Below are 22,392 nucleotides of genomic sequence, written 5' to 3' on the forward strand. Positions count from 1 at the left end.
GTAGGCCCAACTCCTTGGAAAGGGTTTTGTACCCCTTGCCAGCCTTGTGACCCTCCACGATCTTGTCTCTGATGGCCTTGGAATGCTCCTTTGTCTTTCCCATGTTGACCATGTCTGAGTGCTGTTCACAAGTTTGGGGAGGGTCTTAAATAGTCAGAAAAGGCTGGCAAAAGAGATCTTTAATCCACACATGTGAAGCTCATTATTCTTGGTGCCTGAACTACTTCTTAATACTTTAGGGGGACCAAACAGAATTCTTGTGGTTTGAGGGGTTGAATAATAAATGATACTCTGAATTAACTTTTAACGTTTTAAAAAAAAAAAAAAAAAAAATTTGCTGCAGTGCATTTCCCACTTCCAGGCTGATCTACAGTACAAATGTCACAATGCCAAGTTAATTCCGCATGTGTCAACCAGCTAAATCTGCAGGGGGTTGAATACTACTTGTAGGCACTGTATACCACATCAGTAAGGAGTTACATTGTTATCTATTTTGTAGCCGCCAAAAGAGAGAACAAATTCAGTATATCTGGGGTACTGTATAGAAAGCTAACCTTTTCCTGGAAGGCGAAGACAGTTTTTCATGCATATGGATCCCATGACCAGGTGGCCTAGAGGGTTCTTCCTCCACAATGTCGCCCCAGGACGTGTTCTGTCTCCAAGACTCTCGTGCTACAAAATAATCCCATTTACTGTAATTAATTCATTTACATCTCATTTATCTCAAAGTCTGAAAAAGCAACCTCCCCCAAAATGGAAAAAACGAATGGATTTAAATATGAAAAAAATGTCTTTCGTCTTCAAGCAGCATCTAAAATTAATTCTACTAGGTACACCTGCACACAGTCTTGAAGGAACTCGACAGGGAGGTTGTTGCAAACATCATGGAGAACTAACCACAGATCTGTGGACTTAGACTTGTACAAATCCTTCAGTCTCTTCATGTAATCCCTGACAGACTCGGTGATGTTGAGATCAGGGCTCTGTGGGGGCCATATCATCACTTTCAGGACTCCTTTTTCTTCTTAAAGGGGTTTTCCACTACTATTTGTCCCCCTTTCGTATGTCCTAACTGTTCTTTAAAATCACTTTTTTAATATGCTTTCATTACCTGTGCTGCTTCTAAAGCCACGGCCCCACTATCAGTATTTGGTCAGTAGTTTTTCTCAGGAGTGGGAGACAAAGCCAGGTGAGGAACAATCAGAGAAAAGGTATAATAGAAACAAGTCACCAATTCTGTATTTATCACCCACTCCTGGTTTTGGCTCCCACTCCTGAGAAAAAATTCTGACCAAGTACTGATAGTGGGGCTGTGGCCTAAGACTGTGTCTTGGTGTGGGTCACGTAACCCTTTGTTATCATGCAGGCACTACTTCCTTTATAACAGAGAAGAAGCCATATAGTAACTACGAAAACATAGGCGGATATCTAGTCAAGTGACGAGTATCCGTCCAACAGCATGCTGAAAGAACATATCAAAAAGAGGAGAAGAACTCCGCATATCTATGCAAAAAAAGTGTATTTATTTGAACATATATAGACAAAGTGAGTATTTTAACCAGACAAAAAATAGAAAAATGATGACTGGATAGAAACATACAAAAAATCAGGTACATATAGTACTAAGATAATGGCTCTAGCCCTTAAGTATAGATAGAATTGCACAGATGCCCATGGTAAGTCATAAATATAATAAATATGCTACATATAGTAGAAACATTCCGCCTCTATGAGGTAAACTAGTACCTTTAGTATAAGAAGGGGGAACACTGACATGTGGCAAAGGGGCACACCAACATATACCTCGTGCCAAAGCAAAATATATAATTGTAAATATATTACCTGTAGAAACTATCACAGTCAGAGTGGAGAGGGGGGGGGGGAGGGAAGAAAGGATGGTGGTAACAGAGAGCCCGACGCGCGTTTCGTGGTAAAGCTTTTTACCGCGAAACGCGCGTCGGGCTCTCTGTTACCACCATCCTTTCTTCCCTCCCCCCCCCCTCTCCACTCTGACTGTGATAGTTTCTACAGGTAATATATTTACAATTATATATTTTGCTTTGGCACGAGGTATATGTTGGTGTGCCCCTTTGCCACATGTCAGTGTTCCCCCTTCTTATACTAAAGGTACTAGTTTACCTCATAGAGGCGGAATGTTTCTACTATATGTAGCATATTTATTATATTTATGACTTACCATGGGCATCTGTGCAATTCTATCTATACTTAAGGGCTAGAGCCATTATCTTAGTACTATATGTACCCGATTTTTTGTATGTTTCTATCCAGTCATCATTTTTCTATTTTTTGTCTGGTTAAAATACTCACTTTGTCTATATATGTTCAAATAAATACACTAGGCACTACTTCCTGTCTGTTATTTCTGATATGGGCATCGGAATTGGGCAAGATAACAAGAGCATGTCGCTGATGGGAGCGGAGCTACCTTTCAATGATTGACAGGGTGTCCGGGCACGCATGATCAGATCACAGACTTCACGGTCCTCCTCTGCACTGATCCTGCTGATGATCTGGAGTGTCGGCTCCCTTAGCTACACCTATTTATATACCTACACCATATAGGAACTGACTACAAAAGCAAATCTCCTACACTGACTATTAAAACAATGTCTTCTTTTTGCAGAAAACCCTTTTTATTGAATCCTTAGCCATACAGACCGATGGCCACTATTTTGTTTGCCGGTAGCATGAACTTCACATTGACACATGGATCCACCACATTTCAAAACTGCAAAATCTGACTCTACATAGCAAGCACAATTCACACATTATCCCTTTAAAGTTTTCTTTACATACCTTCATAATCTGCTAAAACCTCATTCCAATCCATGGACATACCGCTGAATGACATGCTTCCACTGCCCATACTAGCCTAAAGTATAGGAAGAAATGGACATAAATGCAATCAGGTTCATCACAAAACAATCTTTTATGAATGGATTACTATCTGCATTGGTTTCTGTGTTATGGTTCAGGTGCCCAAAATGCAACTAAGGCTCTGTTCACACTATAGAGTCACGGCTATCGTTCGCAATGAAGTCATTCTGGATTCACCTTTTACAAAAACAAACCCAACTGACCTAAAGAAGAGGCCATAGGGTTTTGGTATTTTTGACAGCAAGAACGGTGCTGCAGACTGTGTAATTCTTCAAGACCAAAATACTGAAAATCCCAACAGAAACCAATGACAGCGATTTGTATAAAGCCTAAAGCTAATAGAGTGCTGTAACAAAAAAAAAAGTCTATCAAATATGTGGTTTCTCATATAAAGATTTATTCATTTATGACTGCATGTATTACAGGAGTACAGTTATCCGCTGCCTACATCTATGGGAGAAATGAACAGACACAACATAAAGGGTCGTCCAGAAGTGAAAAAAATACAAAATCATATGAGCTACAAATACTATAATATTAAGAAAAAAAACATTGCTCACTTCATCTATGCTCCGCTGATTCTGTACAGTGCCTATCGGTCCTGGCTACTGACTGACTGCAGTGGCCACTGACTGACTGCAGTGGTCACACGCTGACAGCTTGTCAACAAAGACAGGCATGGCCAAAAACAGTAGCAGGGTTCAATTTGGGGGTATAGAAGGGGCGAAGAGTGTTTTGTTTGCTTTTGACATTTGTGAAACCAGACAACCCTTTAATAAATGTTGGCGCCAAGGGGCAATAAGTGTATTTCTTTTACAAGCAGAATGTTTCTTATGCAAAGTACAGGATTGTGGGTTACTCCAACCTGAGTAAAATGCAAGCAGGTATTTAGGATCGCCTGTATTCTGCTTGTGGAGCAGCCAGCCATCATGGGCTGAATTACGGACTCACAAAGATGATCTACTAGCAACACAAATGTATTTTTATCAATCATATCAATTGTATAAGTCAGATCACAAGACCAAGTAGGATCCGCTGTCCCAAAGGTGGAGTATACGACGGATGGAGGATGTTCCATGACACCAAAGTGAACACAAAGTAGTACGCACCGAGAAATCGCTCTCATTGTCTATTTCAATGTCATTCTCTTCTGCCGCGATCTCTCTCGTTAGTTGCTCTTCTTCTGCTATAGCACTGGCTATGGCCTCCTCATTGGCTTTCTCCAGACGGTCAGCAAGTTCTTCTTTTTTTGCAAGAACCTCGGCCATAGACTGAGAAAAACAAAACAGCACAAACAGTGAAATAAGTCAGAACTATGATAAAGAAGTAAGGAAGAAATGTACAGGTATGCAAGTCGAGAAACAGCTCTAAGGAGACATGTACAAGACATGAGATGTCCCCTCTCTTCCAGTAGTAGAACAGAGGATTTCCTCACCACCATCTATGAGAACACACAGCACAATGGTACCACCACCCTTGTATTACCTATCCTATACCACCCTTGTATTACCTATCCTATACCACCCTTGCATTACCTATCCTATACAATTCAGCTTTGGTGATGAGCCGCCTATAGAGACTCCACATCATCACATCTTCCCATGACACCTGCACTGTATGCACATAGCACAAGAGCCATTATACAGTCACAGAGAAACTGCAATGACGGCAGGAAAGCGGAGGATTACTGACATGTGCACAGAGTCTCAGCAAAGATTCACATGACCTACAGCACATGCAGGGGCAGAATGATACAGCCACACATGCCACATGAAAGTCATGCTGTGCTATACAACAGGGGACTGTCCTACAAAGGAAGACAGCATGTTCATATGAAGCCTTACAAAGCCTCTATTTTTTAAAAGCATTTTGGTAGAATTATTAAAGGGAATCTGACACCTAATCTGAGAGCAGCATAATGTAGGGACGGAGACCCTCATTCCACTTCATTTGGCTGATTATTGTAGATTCACTAAAATCACTGTTTTATCAGCAGCATATCACTAGAAAACGTGTAAACCTTCTGCCATGTAGTCCTCCATATTCATGGGTTCTGTATAACCCCATCGCCACCACTGATTTTCTGTTTTCTGCCTATGCACAGTGTACGCAGAACGTTGTCAATCAGTGGAGTGGGTGGGGTTATACAGAGCTCAGCATTCAGAGATCTGCAGCAGAAAAAACAGTGATTTTATCAAAACTACAGTAAACAGCCCAGTAAGTGATACATTGCTGGAATCAGGGTCTATGTCCCTACATCATGCTGCTCTCAGAAGGTGACAAATTCCCTTTAAAAACATGGCAGAAATTTCACAATTAACTTTTTCCACCAGTTTAAAACACGGGATCTGGAGATTTCTTTTAACAACCGTGGATGTGGAGTCCAAGTCGATAGAGATATACCAATAAATGTTCCAAATTAAAATATTAATTATACGATTATTTTGTTAAATGTATAGCTTGATACATATTTACATGAAGGTAAAGAAAAGCCTGACTACAGTAAATTTATTATTCCCAATTATACATGAGCTCTTCAAAGTGGATCTGTCACCAGATTTAAGAATAGAAACAGCATACATTAATAAATATACCTCTTAGACCTGATGAGGATAGTGTACTCACTCTGAAAATTCATGTTAGAATGGCTGAGTAACACTTTGTGAAAGTTACCCTGCCTAATATTAAACTGAGAATTTCATGACTATAAAATCAATTATTTCAATATCAGGAATATACAGCCATTGTTACATAGATTTTTCAGTGTAAAACCAACAGCGTCATCTGGTCTAAGAGAGTATAGTGAAATCTAAAGACAGATTTGCTTTAAGAAGAAGCCAAAGTTTTAAAAAATAGAGCAGTCTAACTTCACAGCCATGCTTTTCAGCTTCATAATAAAAAATACATGAAGAGCATGTCTCAATGCCACAGCCATAATTTATATTGGATGCCAGTAAAATGACACATAACGCTATTTAATAATATGAGACACAGGATATGTCCATGACTGTGTGGAATGGAGAATGATCTCCTACTCAAATACTGTGGGCCGCTTCATCACAGCTCTCACTCCAGAATACTGAGTAAAAGCTCTGAAAAGTCACAGACTGTAGGGGTAACTTGGAGCTGCGTCAACATTTTTAAAATGTTGATGTCTTCAAGCCAGTTTCACAAAAATGGGTGTAGCTGGGGCAGGACAGGGGTGTGATGCCACTGCTTGCCTAAAGCACGACAAACTGTGGTGTTCTATACACCAGAAATATCACTCCAGTCTTTGACTTTTTCATGCCGGTCTTGATGATGGGGCGTGCTGGAGTCAAGACGTTCCAGATTCATAAATCTGGAGCTTCTGATGAGTGGAGTGGGCCTCCGTGTGCTACGCCAGAAGTCTCCCTCCAGTCAAAGACTAGAGTAGGATTTCTGGAGTAGCGCACGGAGGCACACGCCACTCGTCAGATGCACCAGATTCATGAATCAGGAACGCCTAACTCCATCACACCACATCATCAAGACCAGCGTGAAAAAAGGTGGTCTGGACTTGACACTAGATAACAAATAAACAGATTCAGAGTTGAGGAAGACAATTCGCAGGACCCTAGTCCAGCAGCCACGGCAGTATCCGAAGGCAGTCGCACCAGAGAACAGAGAACTTCCTACCACCTGCCGGCTTCCTGGGTGCCTCTTGTGACTAGTAGGCCCGGCACAATGTTATGATCAGAAGAGGCACCCAGAATTCCGGCAGGTAGCAGGACGTTTGGGGTGCTCTGCTCCTGTGCCACACAGCACCAACATGGCTGCTGGACCAGAGTCCTGGGAACAGTTTTGTTCAAATCTAGTGTGATTATAAATGTACTGCTCAGAAGTCTGCAAAACATGCGATTGCATAAGGTAAAAAAAATATATAAAAAAAAGCCAAAAAATGTACACACAATGACACAATGTACCAAGAACAAGGAAGCTTTTTAAGTTCATCGTTAGTTTCTCTTTTTATACGTCTGTAACTACATTGAGGAGAAGAAGTTACCTGTTCTGAACAAGTACACCACGAGAAGAAACATAAGAAGAAGACAATGTTAAGTGACATAATCGAGTCGGAAATCACCGATCTCCCGTGCTATCACATACGCAAGTCACTAGACCCTTCATTCATTTACAGCAGACTCACAAACCAGCCCACAGTCCAATCCAATTTCTGTAACATTAGTTCTCTCATTTCACTGCATTACCATTGTAGAAGGGCGCTCAAGGCATGTTCACACTTTATGTAACTGCAGCGGGGTTTTTTTTATGCACCTAAACTGAAATTGTCAGCAAGAAAAAAGTTGTGTACAATACGCAAGTTTCTGTCGCATGTTTATGCGTGTTTTTTTGCAGCGTTTTTCATGCATTCATCTCAATAGATGAAAAGAGCTGCAAATAACTGATATACTACGTCTTGGCAAAAAAACAGCAGGGCTCAAAATAAGTGCAAAAAAAAGCAGCGTCTATGCGAGATTTCAGAAATCTTATTGATTATGCTGCATATTTTTACAACACAAATACGTTGTATAACATGTGCAGCAAAAACGCCAAGTGTGAACATACCCTTAGGGTTTCAAACATCAGGAGTCAGGGACTAGCCGTATGCATTGGCCACTACTTTGGCAACCTGATGAGGTCCTGAAGTCTAAAGCTGACCACAGAATTATATCAGTCATGTCTGGCAGAAATTTATCCCTCTAAGGAACAAAGTATCAGACATGGAGATATAAAATATAATGCCCCTCAATTTCCAAAAGTTACTCGCCTGTAGTTTCATAAACCGTATAAAAATTCTGCAGGATCTGTAGAGACGCACTCGATAGGTGACACTAGCTGGCCACTCAGCACTTCCCTTGCTGCTCATCATAGCTTTATTTCCCAATCAGACTTTCATCCAGTACATCACGTTTTATGGATTTATCCCACACACAGCTACAGCTGCTTTAAAGGAAAAAAAAAAAAGATGAAATGTCCTTACCAATTTTCCAGCACTCACGTTTGAAAGGTCCAGATCACTACTGCTCCTTCCTCCCCCCGCAGGGTTTACAGTGCAGGTGACCTCAGACTTTCGCATCTTTGACAATGGGTCCAGAAACACAACAGGGATGTCCAGGCAGGGCAGCGGTGGGGTTGTTTGTGGTGTAAATGTTACTGTGCTCTTTAACTCCTCTAAAGCCCTGTGGACAGTAAACTACAAAAAAACAATAGTGTAAAGTCACAACTGTTACGTGTTTCCATCTTATTTTCTTATAGCAAACTTGTCATTTTTTACTTTTTTCCATTTTACATATAATACACTTATTTATGTTAAATTACATACATATCAATATAGGCATCAACTGATGTGTACCCCTCTGAATCCTATACCCTACTCCTCCTTTATGTAGCCTTCTCCGTATAAATGTCTAACATAGCACCTCTAACTTCCAGAGAGAAAAATTATTTAAAGGAAATCTATCAGCAGGTTTTGGCTACCTCATCTGAGAGCAGCATGATGTAGGCAAAGAGAAGCTGAATCCACCGATGTATCACTTAGATTACTGGGTGCAGCCGTTCTGACACAATCAGAGCTTTTCGATTTAGCATGAAGCAGAGCTGAGAAAACTAACCCCGCCCACACCAGGCTCTCTGTGTACAAAGTCCATAGACAGTGAGCTGCCTATCACAGGAGGGGGCGTTGCCAGACTAGCATGCATGACACAGCCTAGTCCAGCAATGATAAGCTCCTGGTGCTAAAACAATCATTGCAAGCAAACAAAAACATGGAGTTTGATAAGAGAGGTATCGCTGAAATCAGTGTTTTAACCCCTACATTGTGCTGTCTTCAGATTACATAGCAAAAATCTGCTGACAGATTTCCTTTAACAGTCATACTTTGTAAAAAAAAAAATAAAAATAAAAAAAAATAGTACACCAGATTCTGCCCTGAAATAGGGAGCATAGTCTGATGGCAGACTTGCCTTAATAAGATGCTTCTACAAAATGTTTGTACATCCCGGCATGAAGATCCCACTACCCTGAGGTTCAGGACTGACTTTTGCTAGAGAGTCGGGCCCTTTTGAGGGACATTGGGGAGTGTTCTGCGCACATTAAACAACATCTAATAATTTGAAAAATCATCACACAAATTTTCATTCTCTAACAGAATCAAGAAAGCTGCAGACATCAATATTCTCTGCCTAGATGAGGATCACATCAAATGCCTCTCCTGGAGGAAAAGAGGTCTAGACCTTCAATCTCCTGACTGGTGGAGAGCCTTGAGGTCTGGCCCCCAACTATCACACATTTGTGGGATATGTTGTAGACATGCTACAGTTGATTGCTTCTTTTGAGATCCAGACAGAAATTACAGGCAGAAATAGGCTGTTATGTATTTTACTCATTGGGAAGATCATGTTTTGTAACAAAAATAGCAGATAGGAAATTGTGGTCTCCTATATCTCAGAAACTATAGACCAGATTTGGAGCTAGACCTAGAAAAAATGGTTCTTTGCAAAATTCTTAAAAAAAAAGTTTAATGAAAAAAGTTTTAATAAATGAGACACAATCCTACTGGTTACATTTATTTTAAAGGGAACCTGTCAGCACACTTTTACATTTGGAAGTAGAGGTAGGACTGTATAAACTCTCATCCTCTAGTAACAATGATAATTTTTTTTTGTAGATTTGATGTGCTAGTCATGAGAAATCTAGTGTACAGTCATGGCCAAAAGTTTTGAGAATGACATCAAAATTATATTTTCACATGATCTGCTGGCCTCTGGTTTTTATTAGTGTTTGTCTGATGTTTATATCACATACAGAAATATAATTGCAATCATATTATGAGTACCAATAGGTTATATTGACAGTTAGAATGAGTTAATGCAGCAAGTCAATATTTGCAGTGTTGCCCCTTCTTCTTCAAGACCTCTGTAATTCTCCCTGGCATGCTCTCAATCAACTTTTGGACCAAATCCTGACTGATAGCAGTCCATTCTTGCATAATCAATGCTTGCATTTTGCCAGAATTTGTTGGTTTTTGTTTGTCCACCCGTCTCTTGATGATTGACCACAAGTTCTCAATGGGATTAAGATCTGGGGAGTTTCCAGGCCATGGACCCAAAATCTCTATGTTTTGTTCCATGAGCCATTTAGTTATCACCTTTGCTTTATGGCAAGGTGCTCCATCAAGCTGGAAAAGGCATTGTTGGGCGCCAGACTGCTCTTGGACAGTTGGGAGAAGTTGCTCTTGGAGGACATTCTGGTACCATTCTTTATTCATGGCTGTGTTTTTAGGCAAGACTGTGAGTGAGCCGATTCCCTTGGCTGAGAAGCAACCCCACACATGAATGGTTTCAGGATGTTTTACAGTTGGCATGAGACAAGACTGGTGGTAGCGCTCACCTCTTCTTCTCCGAATAAGCTGTTTTCCAGATGTCCCAAACAATCGAAAAGGGGATTCATCAGAGAAAATGACTTTGCCCCAGTCCTCAGCAGTCCACTCCCTGTACCTTTTTTAGAATATCAGTCGGTCCCTGATGTTTTTTCTGGAGAGAAGTGGCTTCTTTGCTGCCCTCCTTGAAACCAGCCCTTGCTCAAAGAGTCTCCGCCTCACAGTGCGTGCAGAAGCACTCATACCAGCCTGCTGCCATTCCTGAGCAAGCTCAGCACTGCTGGTAGTCCGATCCCGCAGCTGAAACAGTTTTAAGATACGGTCCTGGCGCTTGCTGGTCTTTCTTGGGCGCCCTGGAGCCTTTTTGACAACAATGGAAGCTCTCTCCATGAAGTTCTTGATGATGCGATAGATTGTTGACTGAGGTGCAATCTTTGTAGCTGCGATACTCTTCCCTGTTAGGCCATTTTTGTGCAGTGCAATGATGGCTGCACGTGTTTCTTTAGAGATAACCATGGTTAACTGAAGAGAAACAATGATACCAAGAACCAGCCTGCTTTTAAAGTGTCCAGTGATGTCATTCTTACTTAATCATGACTGATTGATCGCCAGTCCTGTCCTCATCAACACCCACACCTGTGTTAATGGATCAATCACTAAAACGATGTTAGCTGCTCCTTTTAAGGCAGGACTGCAATGATGTTGAAATGTGTTTTGGGGGTTAAAGTTCATTTTCTGAGCAAATATTGACTTTGCAAGTACAGTAATTGCTGTTAAGCAGATCACTCTTTGACATTCAGGAGTATATGCAAATTGCCATTACAAAAAATGAAGCAGCAAACTTTGGAAAAATTACTATTTGTCTCATTCTCAATACTTTTGGCCATGACTGTACAAGCCATATGCAAATCAGGCTAGAAGTGCACTGGGGGCGTCACTGCACTTGGACTACTTCTTCCCAGTGCACTTCCAGCCTGATTTTTAAATGGCTTCTACACTAGATTTCTCATGACCAACACATCAAATCTGACACCAGGTTTTTGCAATTTAATCTGAGAGCAGGATAATGTAGAAACTGAAAATCTGATTCCAACGATGTATCACTTATTGGGCTGCTTGCTGCCATTTTGATAAAATCACTGTTTCATCTGCTGTAGATCTACCAGTTTTACGGATGCTGAGCTGAGTCCACACCACTGATTGGCAGCTTTCTGTGTACACTGTGCATAGTATAGGGCAGCAAGGGTAATTTTAAAACGTAACCTTTAATCAGTTAGTTAAGAATAATCAACACTTGTTAAAACCATATATATGACCTTATGAGGTCAGTGTAGAAATGTAACAGTGTCCAAAAAATGGTATATGATAGTACCCAGAGGTATACAGTACCACTGTTGTACGTAAAACAGACTGAGGATAGAACTCCACAAGAAGAGGGCGATGAATTTATGGAGCTAACTCCCCGTCTACAGAATGAATACTGATATGAACCAACCAAAAGCCAATGGGCAATGACAAAAAACATGAATATGCATCTATTTTTGGAAAAAGCAACACCAGGAGTGTGTTTAGCACCCCTAATGTTCAGTGCATTTAACCATGTGCTAGCATGCTCCTTTTGAGCATGTAGTGGAGTACACATTGGCTCTTAGTACAGCAGAATAGCATAGTACCCAGCTCTGTAATGTGCGTATGTGTCCCCTGATGATTCCTGAGAAGGATGAAACGCGTCGGGACCCATGAGAGGCATATTGAGGGCAAGTGCAGGGTGTGTGTATTATAGTGGTAGCTGTGGACTGCCCTTGTCAGGACGGGAGCCTTTGGGAACAGGGCAGAGAAGTATTCCCCTTTAGGGCTAAATAGGGGCAGAACCATATGCCTTCACTGATATGCTGCTGCGTTTCCTTATGGATGATGGCTCCCTCCACTGAGACAGCCCCAGGACTAACTACCATGGAGATTACTACAATGGGTGAGGACGTTCCGTTTTACATTTAATTTATGTCTTATTCACCACTGAGGTGATTTCTTATGTGTGTCTTGCCTAACGGTACTAGCCCACACTATGTATAGTATATATAATTCTGTCTATTACTGATATGCACATGGTTAGATGCACTGAACATTAGGGGTGCTAAACACACTCCTGGTGTTGCTTTTTCCAAAAATAGATGCATATTGATGGTCTGTTTTACGTACAACAGTGGTACTATATACCTCTGGGTACTATCATATACCATTTTGTGGAGACTGTTATATTTCTACACTGACCTCATAAGGTCATATATATGGTTTTAACAAGTGTTGATTATTCTTAACTAACTGATTAAAGGTTACGTTTTAAAATTACCCTTGCTGCCCTACATTATATTTAAGGGGTCTTGAGACACTTTGGGTATTCTAACCTTTGCTGATTTTTGATTTACACTGTGCATAGGCAAAAAGCATCCAATCAGTGGTGGGAGTTGGGTATACAGAGTTCATGAATATGGATGACTACAAGGCTGCAGGTTACTAGTTCTCAAGTGTTTTCAAATTACTGTTTTATCAGCAGGAGATTATCAAAACCACACTGAGCAGCCCAGTAAGTGACACATCGCTGGAATAAGGTTCTCTGTCTCAACATTATGCAGCTCTCGGATTAGGTGGCAAAAACCTGGTAATAGATTCCTTTAATATACAAGTCAAAGAAAACTATGACATCATACACAGAGGAAACTACAGATGATCCTCTAAGAATTTAATAATTAACACGGTAACAGTTACCACTTCTGTCTTGCAACACTGGGCTAGATAGTCTGTACAATTCCTGAATTCCTCTTGTGTTACTCTCATAATTATCTTCAACTGTATATAAACAAATAAAAATGGTCTTGTTTGAAGATACTTTCATAGTTTTTATGCTCAGTTGAACCTATAACCTAATATGTTTATCCAGAGGAAAGCAAAAACCTGCCATAATAGAATATAGTATTACAGTATTTATATCAATTATCGAAAAATAATAAAAGCAAATTGCAATGATTCTTGGTCACTGCTACTTCTTTATATCATCCATTGGGTAGAATACTTTTTAGCACCAGTATTCTCTTAGCATTACCTAAGGCCCAAGTGTCGCAGGCCGCTGATCCCTTTGTCAAAGGCATTTGAATACACTGAAAACTGTTGAATGGACACACTTTTCTAGACCTCATTTGTTGCTGTATACTGGCCCAACGAAGGCCAAAGGGCCATTGTCATGGAGAAAAATTAAAATCCATAAGACATCTTCTGAGAGGGGACATATCAACCTCACAGTGAACATATGGAACCAATTATAATTAGGGAAGAGAGAGCTCACACTTCCATCTCCATTGAAGTAGGGATCTCCTGCTTTGACCATGTAATTACAGCAGGGAGATTTGCTGAGAAAAAGACACCAAGTCTGAGATTCACTTACGCAGAGGTGGGGAAATGCGCTTCCAAACCAAAGAGCTTCCTCTGATCAAATAATCTTTCTGAGACACTTCTGAGCCAGTGGTCAGTGATGAATATTGGGGTTTGCATTGATCTGATATTTATGAGAGATATATTTTCGGCATCACAGCAAAGGGACATACATAACGCATTCACTCACATCACCGTAAGGCTGGCAGAACCCCTCCAATTTAATATTGGTCTGATGGATGATGCTATTCAGGCCATGTCTCATGTCTATTCGCAGTAAGAAACATGATGACAATATCTACCGCCTGGGACCTCCAGGGGCGAAGATATCCTGTAAGTTGGAGATCTCATAAAATTCTGAAAAACCCAGCACATCCCACAAACAGCCCCCACATGAGCTCACCAAGGGGAGATACGTGGGCATAACTTTGATCTATTAAAAAGCAGAAATTGGGTTTGGTCCTTTATCAGTCCTGGAAGGTACAGCTTGTTGAGGGTTCTGTCCATTTTCCAAAAGAGTATGTCCCTCCAATAAGTTATAAGCCATTTCTGTGACATCAGTTTTATTAATTTTCTTTTGTAATCCCTTTTATTTAATTGTATATACCGCAGTGTTTTATTCCCATTTTGTATCATCTTTGTATATTTTTTATAAACACTGCCTACTTTTCTGGATTAAATATATAACATTTAATAGCTCTGTTCCTCTTGCTCTGTAAACCGCGTGAAACCATACGCTACCTGTTACAAGTGTCCAATCGGCTTGTGTATTTTTATTTTTTTGTTATTGTGGAGCTGGCAGTGGCCGTACCGGGGTATATTTATATATATATATTCCATGAGTTGGAATTGGAGATGTAAATACCATATGCTCACTGTGAGTTCCCCCAATAACTGGCCTAGTTGTGGAAGCAGCTGCCTCCATCCTTCACCAGTCAATTGCGTAATTGTCCTGGAGATTGGAGACAGTGTAGTTGTGTTCCCTTGACAAACTGGTAACAGTGGGTGGATCTGAGTCATCTGCCCGATGTCATCTGTGACAAAGTGGTAACAGTGGTGGGATCTGTGCTACCGCCCGCCCCCCTCCGGCTGTTCTCCATAACATACTGGTGGCAACGGTGGGATCTGCTGAACACCCCGGTTGCATTCCCTGACAACTGGTGACAGCGGTGGGATCTCTCTGGTGTCATCTGCAACAAAGTGGTAACAGCAGTGGGATCTGTGTGACGACCCTGGCTATTCTCTGTGACATACTGGTGGCAGCGGTGGGATCTGCATGACCCCCCCCGTTGCGTTCTCTGACAACTGGTGGCAGCGGTGGGATCTGTATGATCTCCCCGGTGTCATCCTTGACAATCATGTTCATGGAATACTAAAGACATGCATTGTACACGTTAGGCGGAGGCCATTAACATGATGTGAACAGAGCCAATAACACTGAAATCTTTACAGCCATTTTTCTTACTAGTCAATGAAAAGCTGTATTGATTGTATATCAAGCTAGTCCTGACTTATATACTGTAGATGAAGTATTAAATCAGAAAACCACAAAGATTTTGGATTTCCTTTTTTGTACGTCTGCAAACAATGAACAGTGCATATAGGCCCCTAAAACACAGTTCTTATGCCAAATCCTATTTCTTCATTGAAGGTTTAACCTGCTTACAGCAAATATCTTCAGCGGTTTGGGAAGTTTTCCGGAGCAAACCTTGGAATGACATGAAGGATTTTCAATCCTATTACTCATTGAGACTCTGCCAAAGTTTGTGCCCTGTAATCCCTAGGATGTTCTCTGCTTCTGTGCCTCCGCTGGTGATGACTTCCTTGAAAAACATGTTTTATACAATGATATCATTCACCTGAATTCTTTTATTCACTATCACACTGGGTCACAGACTCTTGCTAGTACAGGCCTAATTTCTGACCCATAGGAGAATTAACACACACAAGGTTCACTTATTTATGTTAAAAGCACATATGGCCTTTTTAAAGACTGGGTTTACATCGGTGATTTTTTTGTTTTTGCTGCATGCTTCGTAAAGGCTTAAAAAAAACTATTTCAACGCATACAACACACGGTATCCTAGTTTTCCACTGACCTTAAACATGAAAATAAAATAACAGCTTGTGTAAAAAAATAGCATGGCAAAACTGATGAATTCCTTGTCCAAATTGATGTATTTTGGAGTACATTTATTAATCCAGTAGATTCAACATGTGGCAGCCTTCGTTGGGCCTAAAGCAGGTATGCCAATATATTTGCAGCACATGATCATGTTATGGGGGTCTATGGATTGTTAAGTCTGCCATACACAGTAGATGGCTGATGACTGATCGTTCAGCTAGAAGCCATCTTAACCAGCTTTACCATACACAAGAGCACTCAATCGGCCAAACAAATGGATCAGGAGTCCGAAATTAGACATGCCGGACCCTTAACCCTTTCTTACACCAATATCGTCTGGTTCGGCTGACTTTAGTCTAATGTGTATTGGGGCTTCAGAGTGGGCCCCCAATCAATCTAAGCTCCTAAATGCTGCAGCTGCTATGAATTGCAATAGGTTAAAGGGAATCTCTAGGAATCTCCGGGACTGAGCTATTGATTACCTACCCGTAGTTTAGATCATCAATATGAGATTGGTGGTGGTCTGACATCTGGCATTCTCACCAATTACCGTAGCTGAAAAGTGCTACGGCAGCAGCCAGAACTAAAAACGTGTGGGCGGAACAATTGTAAATTGTTTACATTTGTAGGAGAGATAAACTGCAATACTCGGCAGCGGCCACTAAGCATGCAGGGCTGTGTTCTGCCCCATACATTCCTTCCTTCCGGCTGCTGCAGGAGCAGCTATCAGCCGAGTGCCGGGTGTAGGACCCCCACGATCTCATATTGATGACCTATCCAGTAGTCATCATAAATCCAGACCTGTACAACCCCTTTAAAATGTCACAATCCATAGTTATTACTTGCAGGCAGGTGTCAGTTGTATAACACAGCTAACATCCATCGTATATAGCAGGTGTGGAGAAACTCAGTCGCATTTTGACGTCTGCAGACCATTTAATTTCTTCTTAATCTGTAAACGTGTGTGCGCAGCGTTCACTGCTGAACACTGCGGTGCATGCAATGAAAGATTACGTCCTCATTCTAGCCAGCGCCAGGACGTACTTTGTGGGCGGAGTTAAGACATTAGTTAGACACACTCCAGTACCGCAGTAGAAGCAGCCCCAGTGTCTCCTGTGATGACTATGCCAAAGCCCCAGAGTCTCCGGTGATGACTATGCCACAGCACCAGTGTATCCTGTGTGACTATGCCGCAGCACCAGCGTATCCTGTGATGACTATGCCGCAGCACCAGCGTATCCTGTGATGACTATGCCGCAGCACCAGCGTATCCTGTGATGACTATGCAGCAGCACCAGCGTATCCTGTGATGACTATGCCGCAGCACCAGCGTATCTTGGGATGACTATGCCGCAGCACCAGCGTATCCTGTGATGACTATGCCGCAGCACCAGCGTATCCTGTGATGACTATGCCGCAGCACAAGCGTATCCTGTGATGACTATGCCAAAGCCCCAGTGTCTACTGTGAGAACTATGTCACAGCACCAGCGTATCCTGTGATGACTATGCCGCAGCACCAGCGTATCCTGTGATGACTATGCAGCAGCACCAGCGTATCCTGTGATGACTATGCCGCAGCACCAGCGTATCCTGTGATGACTATGCCGCAGCACCAGCGTATCCTGTGATGACTATGCCGCAGCACCAGCGTATCCTGTGATGACTATGCCAAAGCCCCAGCGTCTACTGTGAGATCTATGTCACAGCACCAGCGTATCCTGTGATGACTATGCCAAAGCCCCAGTGTCTACTGTGAGAACTATGTCACAGCACCAGCGTATCCTGTGATGACTATGCCGCAGCACCAGCGTATCCTGTGATGACTATGCCGCAGCACCAGCGTATCCTGTGATGACTATGCCGCAGCACCAGCGTATCCTGTGATGACACTATGCCAAAGCCCCAGCGTCTACTGTGAGATCTATGTCACAGCACCAGCGTATCCTGTGATGACTATGCCGCAGCACCAGCGTATCCTGTGATGACTATGCCGCAGCACCAGCGTATCCTGTGATGACTATGCCGCAGCACCAGCGTATCCTGTGATGACTATGCCAAAGCCCCAGCGTCTACTGTGAGATCTATGTCACAGCACCAGCGTATCCTGTGATGACTATGCTGGAGCACCAGTGTATTCTGTGATGACTATGCCACAGCCCCAGCATCACCTGTACTGACTATGCCGTAGCCCCAGCATCACCTGTGATGACTATACCTCACCCCCAGCATCCCCTGTACTGACTATGCCGTAGCCCCAGCGTCTCCGATGATGTCTATGCCGCAGCCCCGCGTCTACTGTGATCGATATGCTGCAATCCCATATCTCCTGTGATGGATATGCCGCAATCCCATATCTCCTGTGATGGATATGCTGCAGCCCTATGTCTCCTGTTATGTATATGCTCCAGTCCCATGTCTCCTGTGATGTATATACAGCAGTCTTAGTGTCTACTATGTGATGTATACAGCATTCTCTGCATCTCCTATGTGATGTATACAGTATTCTCAGTGTTTCCTATGTGATGTATATACACCAGTCTGGGTATGTCCTATATGATTTATATACAGCAGTCTCAGCGTCTCTTATGTGATGTATATTGCAGGCCTCCCACTGCTTGAGTTCTATAAATGTAATGTGGGCAGTGATGAATTTTCCACTGTGAGGAGACATGCAGTGTAATACATATATGTGTATTACAACTCCAGTCATCACATTAGGGGTGAGTTAATTAAATGTTTGACCAAATATAGCAGGGTAATTTTCAAGTTGATCATTTTGTACTGCCCACGAATGATGGTCTAAATATCCAAATGGCCCTTGGCAGAAAAAAGGTTCCCCGCCTCTGCTATACAGTAGGCTCAGATCATCTCCTGAAACTCTTCCATACACTTACACCTAACAAGTGATGTACATGTAGGTCAGATGTCATGAGTGGGATTAAAAAAAATGACTACTGTGCTTCACAGTGGGCTGCCACTTGCTAGTAGTTATGGTATTATCATCATCACAGGCAGGATGGCAATCAAAGGCAACACCTAACAACAGATAATAAAGGGTCATACCATTTGCAATAGTTGATGGTCACAGCTCACCTCCCAGTACAGATTATACAGCATGCCTAGAATACGTTTTACTGATCAAAAAATAAAAACAGGCTACAGTTAATGAAAAATATAGGTGGTACGTTCCCTTTAAAAAGGAAAAATGGCATACACTAGATGACTTTCTGACAGATAAAATATTTTAAGGAAATATTGCATACACTAGATGACTGCCTGACAGATAAAATATTTTAAGGAAATATTGCATACACTAGATGACTGCCTGACAGATAAAATATTTTAAGGAAATATTGCATACACTAGATGACTGCCTGACAGATAAAATATTTTAGCGGTCTACCTACAGTAGGAGAAGCAGATGTTGTCTTTCTAAATGGAGACGTTTGCTCTACTCCAGTCTTGCTGATACAAACAAATAAGAAAATCAGAGGTTATTATTCCCCATTATAGTTATTAATGTTACTGGCCTTACTAATGACGGGGGTGGAGGGAGCAGGCTTCTCGAGAAGATCGCATCACTGCCAGTTCTCTGACAGATCAATACCTATTATATGGAGTTGTTTGGATGTTGATACAAACGAGTCACCAGCTCTTAGTGCTGAGTAATGAGACCTGTCCGGGCCTTCTGTCATCACTTACTAACGTGCCTGAAACAGCCAGCAGCCTTTCAGAGGCTAGTATACCATTCTTTCTTAGTTGGCAAGACACCCCAGATTCATCTCCGTCTCACTATTTACCATCGCTATTAAATGCATCATAAGTCACCAGCAGCGCAAGCAAATCTCTGACAAACCATCAAAAGGAAAGACCGGCAACAATTCAGCTCTTGTCTAGGAAGATTCATTTCTTAAACCAGCATTTAGATCCTTTTTTCCCTGTGCTAAGAGACTTGGCAAGACACTTTATTCTGAATATACAAGAGCATAAACATGTAAACAGTAAGATAAGATAAAGTAGGTCTCTCCCCAGTGATGGAAACCAGAGCGGGGCACAATACAAGTGTTTAGTCTGGAGAAAATAAATTATCTACTGGTTTGTGTGCTACGAAACGTATCATTTGTAACTCAATGAACAGCGAATATGGAGATAAGATCAAAACGCTGGCAAAAAATAAAATAAAAATCCTGAAAAATTGCGGAAAGATCGTCTATCAATTTCGACATCAAGACAGACCAAAGGAAAAAGATTTGTAAGCAGATAAGAAATATTTATACAAGCAGTCTATATAGAGCAAATCCCAGAAGGCAGGCTGTCAAAGAGCTTAGAAAGTTCTATGAGTCACGCTAATCTCGGCAGAATAATCTCCTGGACGTGCTCCCCGGAGGATCATCCATGCACCTAGAATGGACGCATTATGCATTAGCTCTCAATCCTACACGAGCTGCAAATACAAACATCAATCCTCATTCTTCAGCCCCACTTATGGGGCCGTACACACACATCCGTTTTCACATGTATAATAAGCAATAAAATGGTTTAGGTGTTCATAAGTAGTTTGCTAATGTAGAATTTTTACTGTATAATATATAAACTGTATAAATACACTGCTCAAAAAAATAAAGGGAACACTCAAATAATACATCCTAGATCTGAATGAATGAAATATTCTCATTGAATACTTTGTTCTGTACAAAGTTGAATGTGCTGACAACATAATCACACGAAAACCATCAATGGAAATCAAATTTATTAACCAATGGAGGCCTGGATTTGGAGTCACCCCTAAAATTAAAGTGGAAAAACACACTACAGGCTGATCCAACTTTGATGTAATGTCCTTAAAACAAGTCAAAATGAGGCTCAGTATTGTGTGTGGCCTCCACGTGCCTGTATTACCTCCCTACAATGCCTGGGCATGCTGCTGATGAGGTTGCGGATGGTCTCCTGTGGAATCTCCTCCCAGACCTGGACTAAAGCATCCGCCAACTCCTGGACAGTCTGTGGTACAACGTGACGTTGGATGGAGCGAGACATGATGTCCCAGATGTGCTCAATCGGATTCAGGTCTGGGGAACAGGCGGGCCAGTCCATAGCTTCAATGCCTTCATCTTGCAGGAACTGCTGACACACTCCAGCCACATGAGGTCTGGCATTGTCCTGCATTAGGAGCAACCCAGGGCCAACCACACCAGCTTATGGTCTCACAAGGGGTCTGAGGATCTCATCTCGGTACCTAATGGCAGTCAGGCTACCTCTGGCGGGCACATGGAGGGCTGTGCGGCCCTCCAAAGAAAAGCCACCCCACACCATTACTGACCCACTGCCAAACCGGTCATGCTGAAGGATGTTGCAGGCAGCAGATCGCTCTCCACGGCGTCTCCAGACTCTCTCACGTCGGTCACATGTGATCAGTGTGAACCTGCTTTCATCTGTGAAGAGCACAGGGCGCCAGTGGCGACTTTGCCAATCCTGGTGTTCTGTGGCAAATGCCAAGCGTCCTGCACGGTGTTGGGCTGTGAGCACAACCCTCATCTGTGGACGTTGGGCTCTCATACCAGCCTCATGGAGTCGGTTTCTAACCGTTTGTGCAGACACATGCACATTTGTGGCCTGCTGGAGGTCATTTTGCAGGGCTCTGTCAGTGCTCCTCCTGTTCCTCCTTGCACAAAGGCGGAGGTAGCGGTCCTGCTGCTGGGTTGTTGCCCTCCTACGACCCCCTCCACGTCTCCTGGTGTACTGGCTTGTCTCCTGGTAGCGCCTCCAGCCTCTGAACACTACGCTGACAGACACAGCAAACCTTCTTGCCACAGCTCGCATTGATGTGCCATCCTGGATGAGCTGCACTACCTGGGCAACTTCTGTGGGCTGTAGAGTCCGTCGCATGCTACCACGAGTGTGAAAGCACAAGCAACATTCAAAAGTGACCAAAACATCAGCCAGAAAGCATTGGTACTGAGATGTGGTCTGTGGTTCCCATCTGCAGAACCACTCCTTTATTGAGTGTGTCTTGATAATTTCCATCCATTGTCTATTCCATTTGCACAACAGCATGTGAAATTGATTGTCAATCAGTGTTGCTTCCTAAGTGGACAGTTTATTTTCACAGAAGTTTGGAGTTATATTCTGTTGTTTAAGTGTTCCCTTTTTTTTTTTGAGCAGTGTATATAAACAACACTAATAGAATATTAAAGACACCAATCCATGCCATTGGTTTGCTATCAAGATTTTTTTTTTTTCAAAGGGGTTGTCCAGTTTTAAAGGGGTTGTCCACTACTAGGACAACCCTTTCTCGATCTGAATGTTTGCCCCTGTGAAAATAAAAACTCCTATGCTCACCTCCCGTGCCAGCACCGTTCCAGCGGTGTTGGCACTTGCGTTCCCAGGATTCTCGTGAGGTTGTTATGACGCGTGAACCCTGCGCCCAATCAACGCTGATGTCACTGTCCCCGCCTTCAAACATAAACGTAATCAGAAGGAAGCAAGGGCTGCAGCTGGCCGCTCACTTCCTCTTGATTACTTATACGTCATGCCTATGAATAAGG

At 42.3% G+C, this 22,392-nt stretch overlaps 1 protein-coding gene across 4 annotated transcripts in view; it reads right to left on the reverse strand.

The window, feature by feature from the left end:
• SCAPER (S-phase cyclin A associated protein in the ER) overlaps positions 1-22,392 on the reverse strand; it is a 408,076-nt gene that overhangs the window by 298,109 nt on the left and 87,575 nt on the right. For 3 of the 4 annotated variants that reach the window (XR_012251257.1, XM_073652665.1, XM_073652663.1), the window contains exons 9-12: positions 7,898-8,110; positions 4,008-4,169; positions 2,818-2,893; positions 555-672 (exon numbers count right to left, since the gene is read on the reverse strand). Coding sequence is in view for 3 of the 4 variants with exons in the window: in XM_073652665.1 (XP_073508766.1) it covers positions 555-672; positions 2,818-2,893; positions 4,008-4,169; positions 7,898-8,110 (569 nt within the window). In the remaining variant the exon portion in view is untranslated. The remainder of the gene's footprint in view (positions 1-554; positions 673-2,817; positions 2,894-4,007; positions 4,170-7,897; positions 8,111-22,392) is intronic. The other variant, XM_073652664.1, reaches the window with a different exon arrangement.

Source organism: Phyllobates terribilis, unplaced genomic scaffold (assembly GCF_046119375.1).
Source record: "Phyllobates terribilis strain yellow unplaced genomic scaffold, ASM4611937v1 Scaffold_11__3_contigs__length_659146591, whole genome shotgun sequence".
Taxonomy (NCBI): Eukaryota; Metazoa; Chordata; class Amphibia; order Anura; family Dendrobatidae; genus Phyllobates; species Phyllobates terribilis.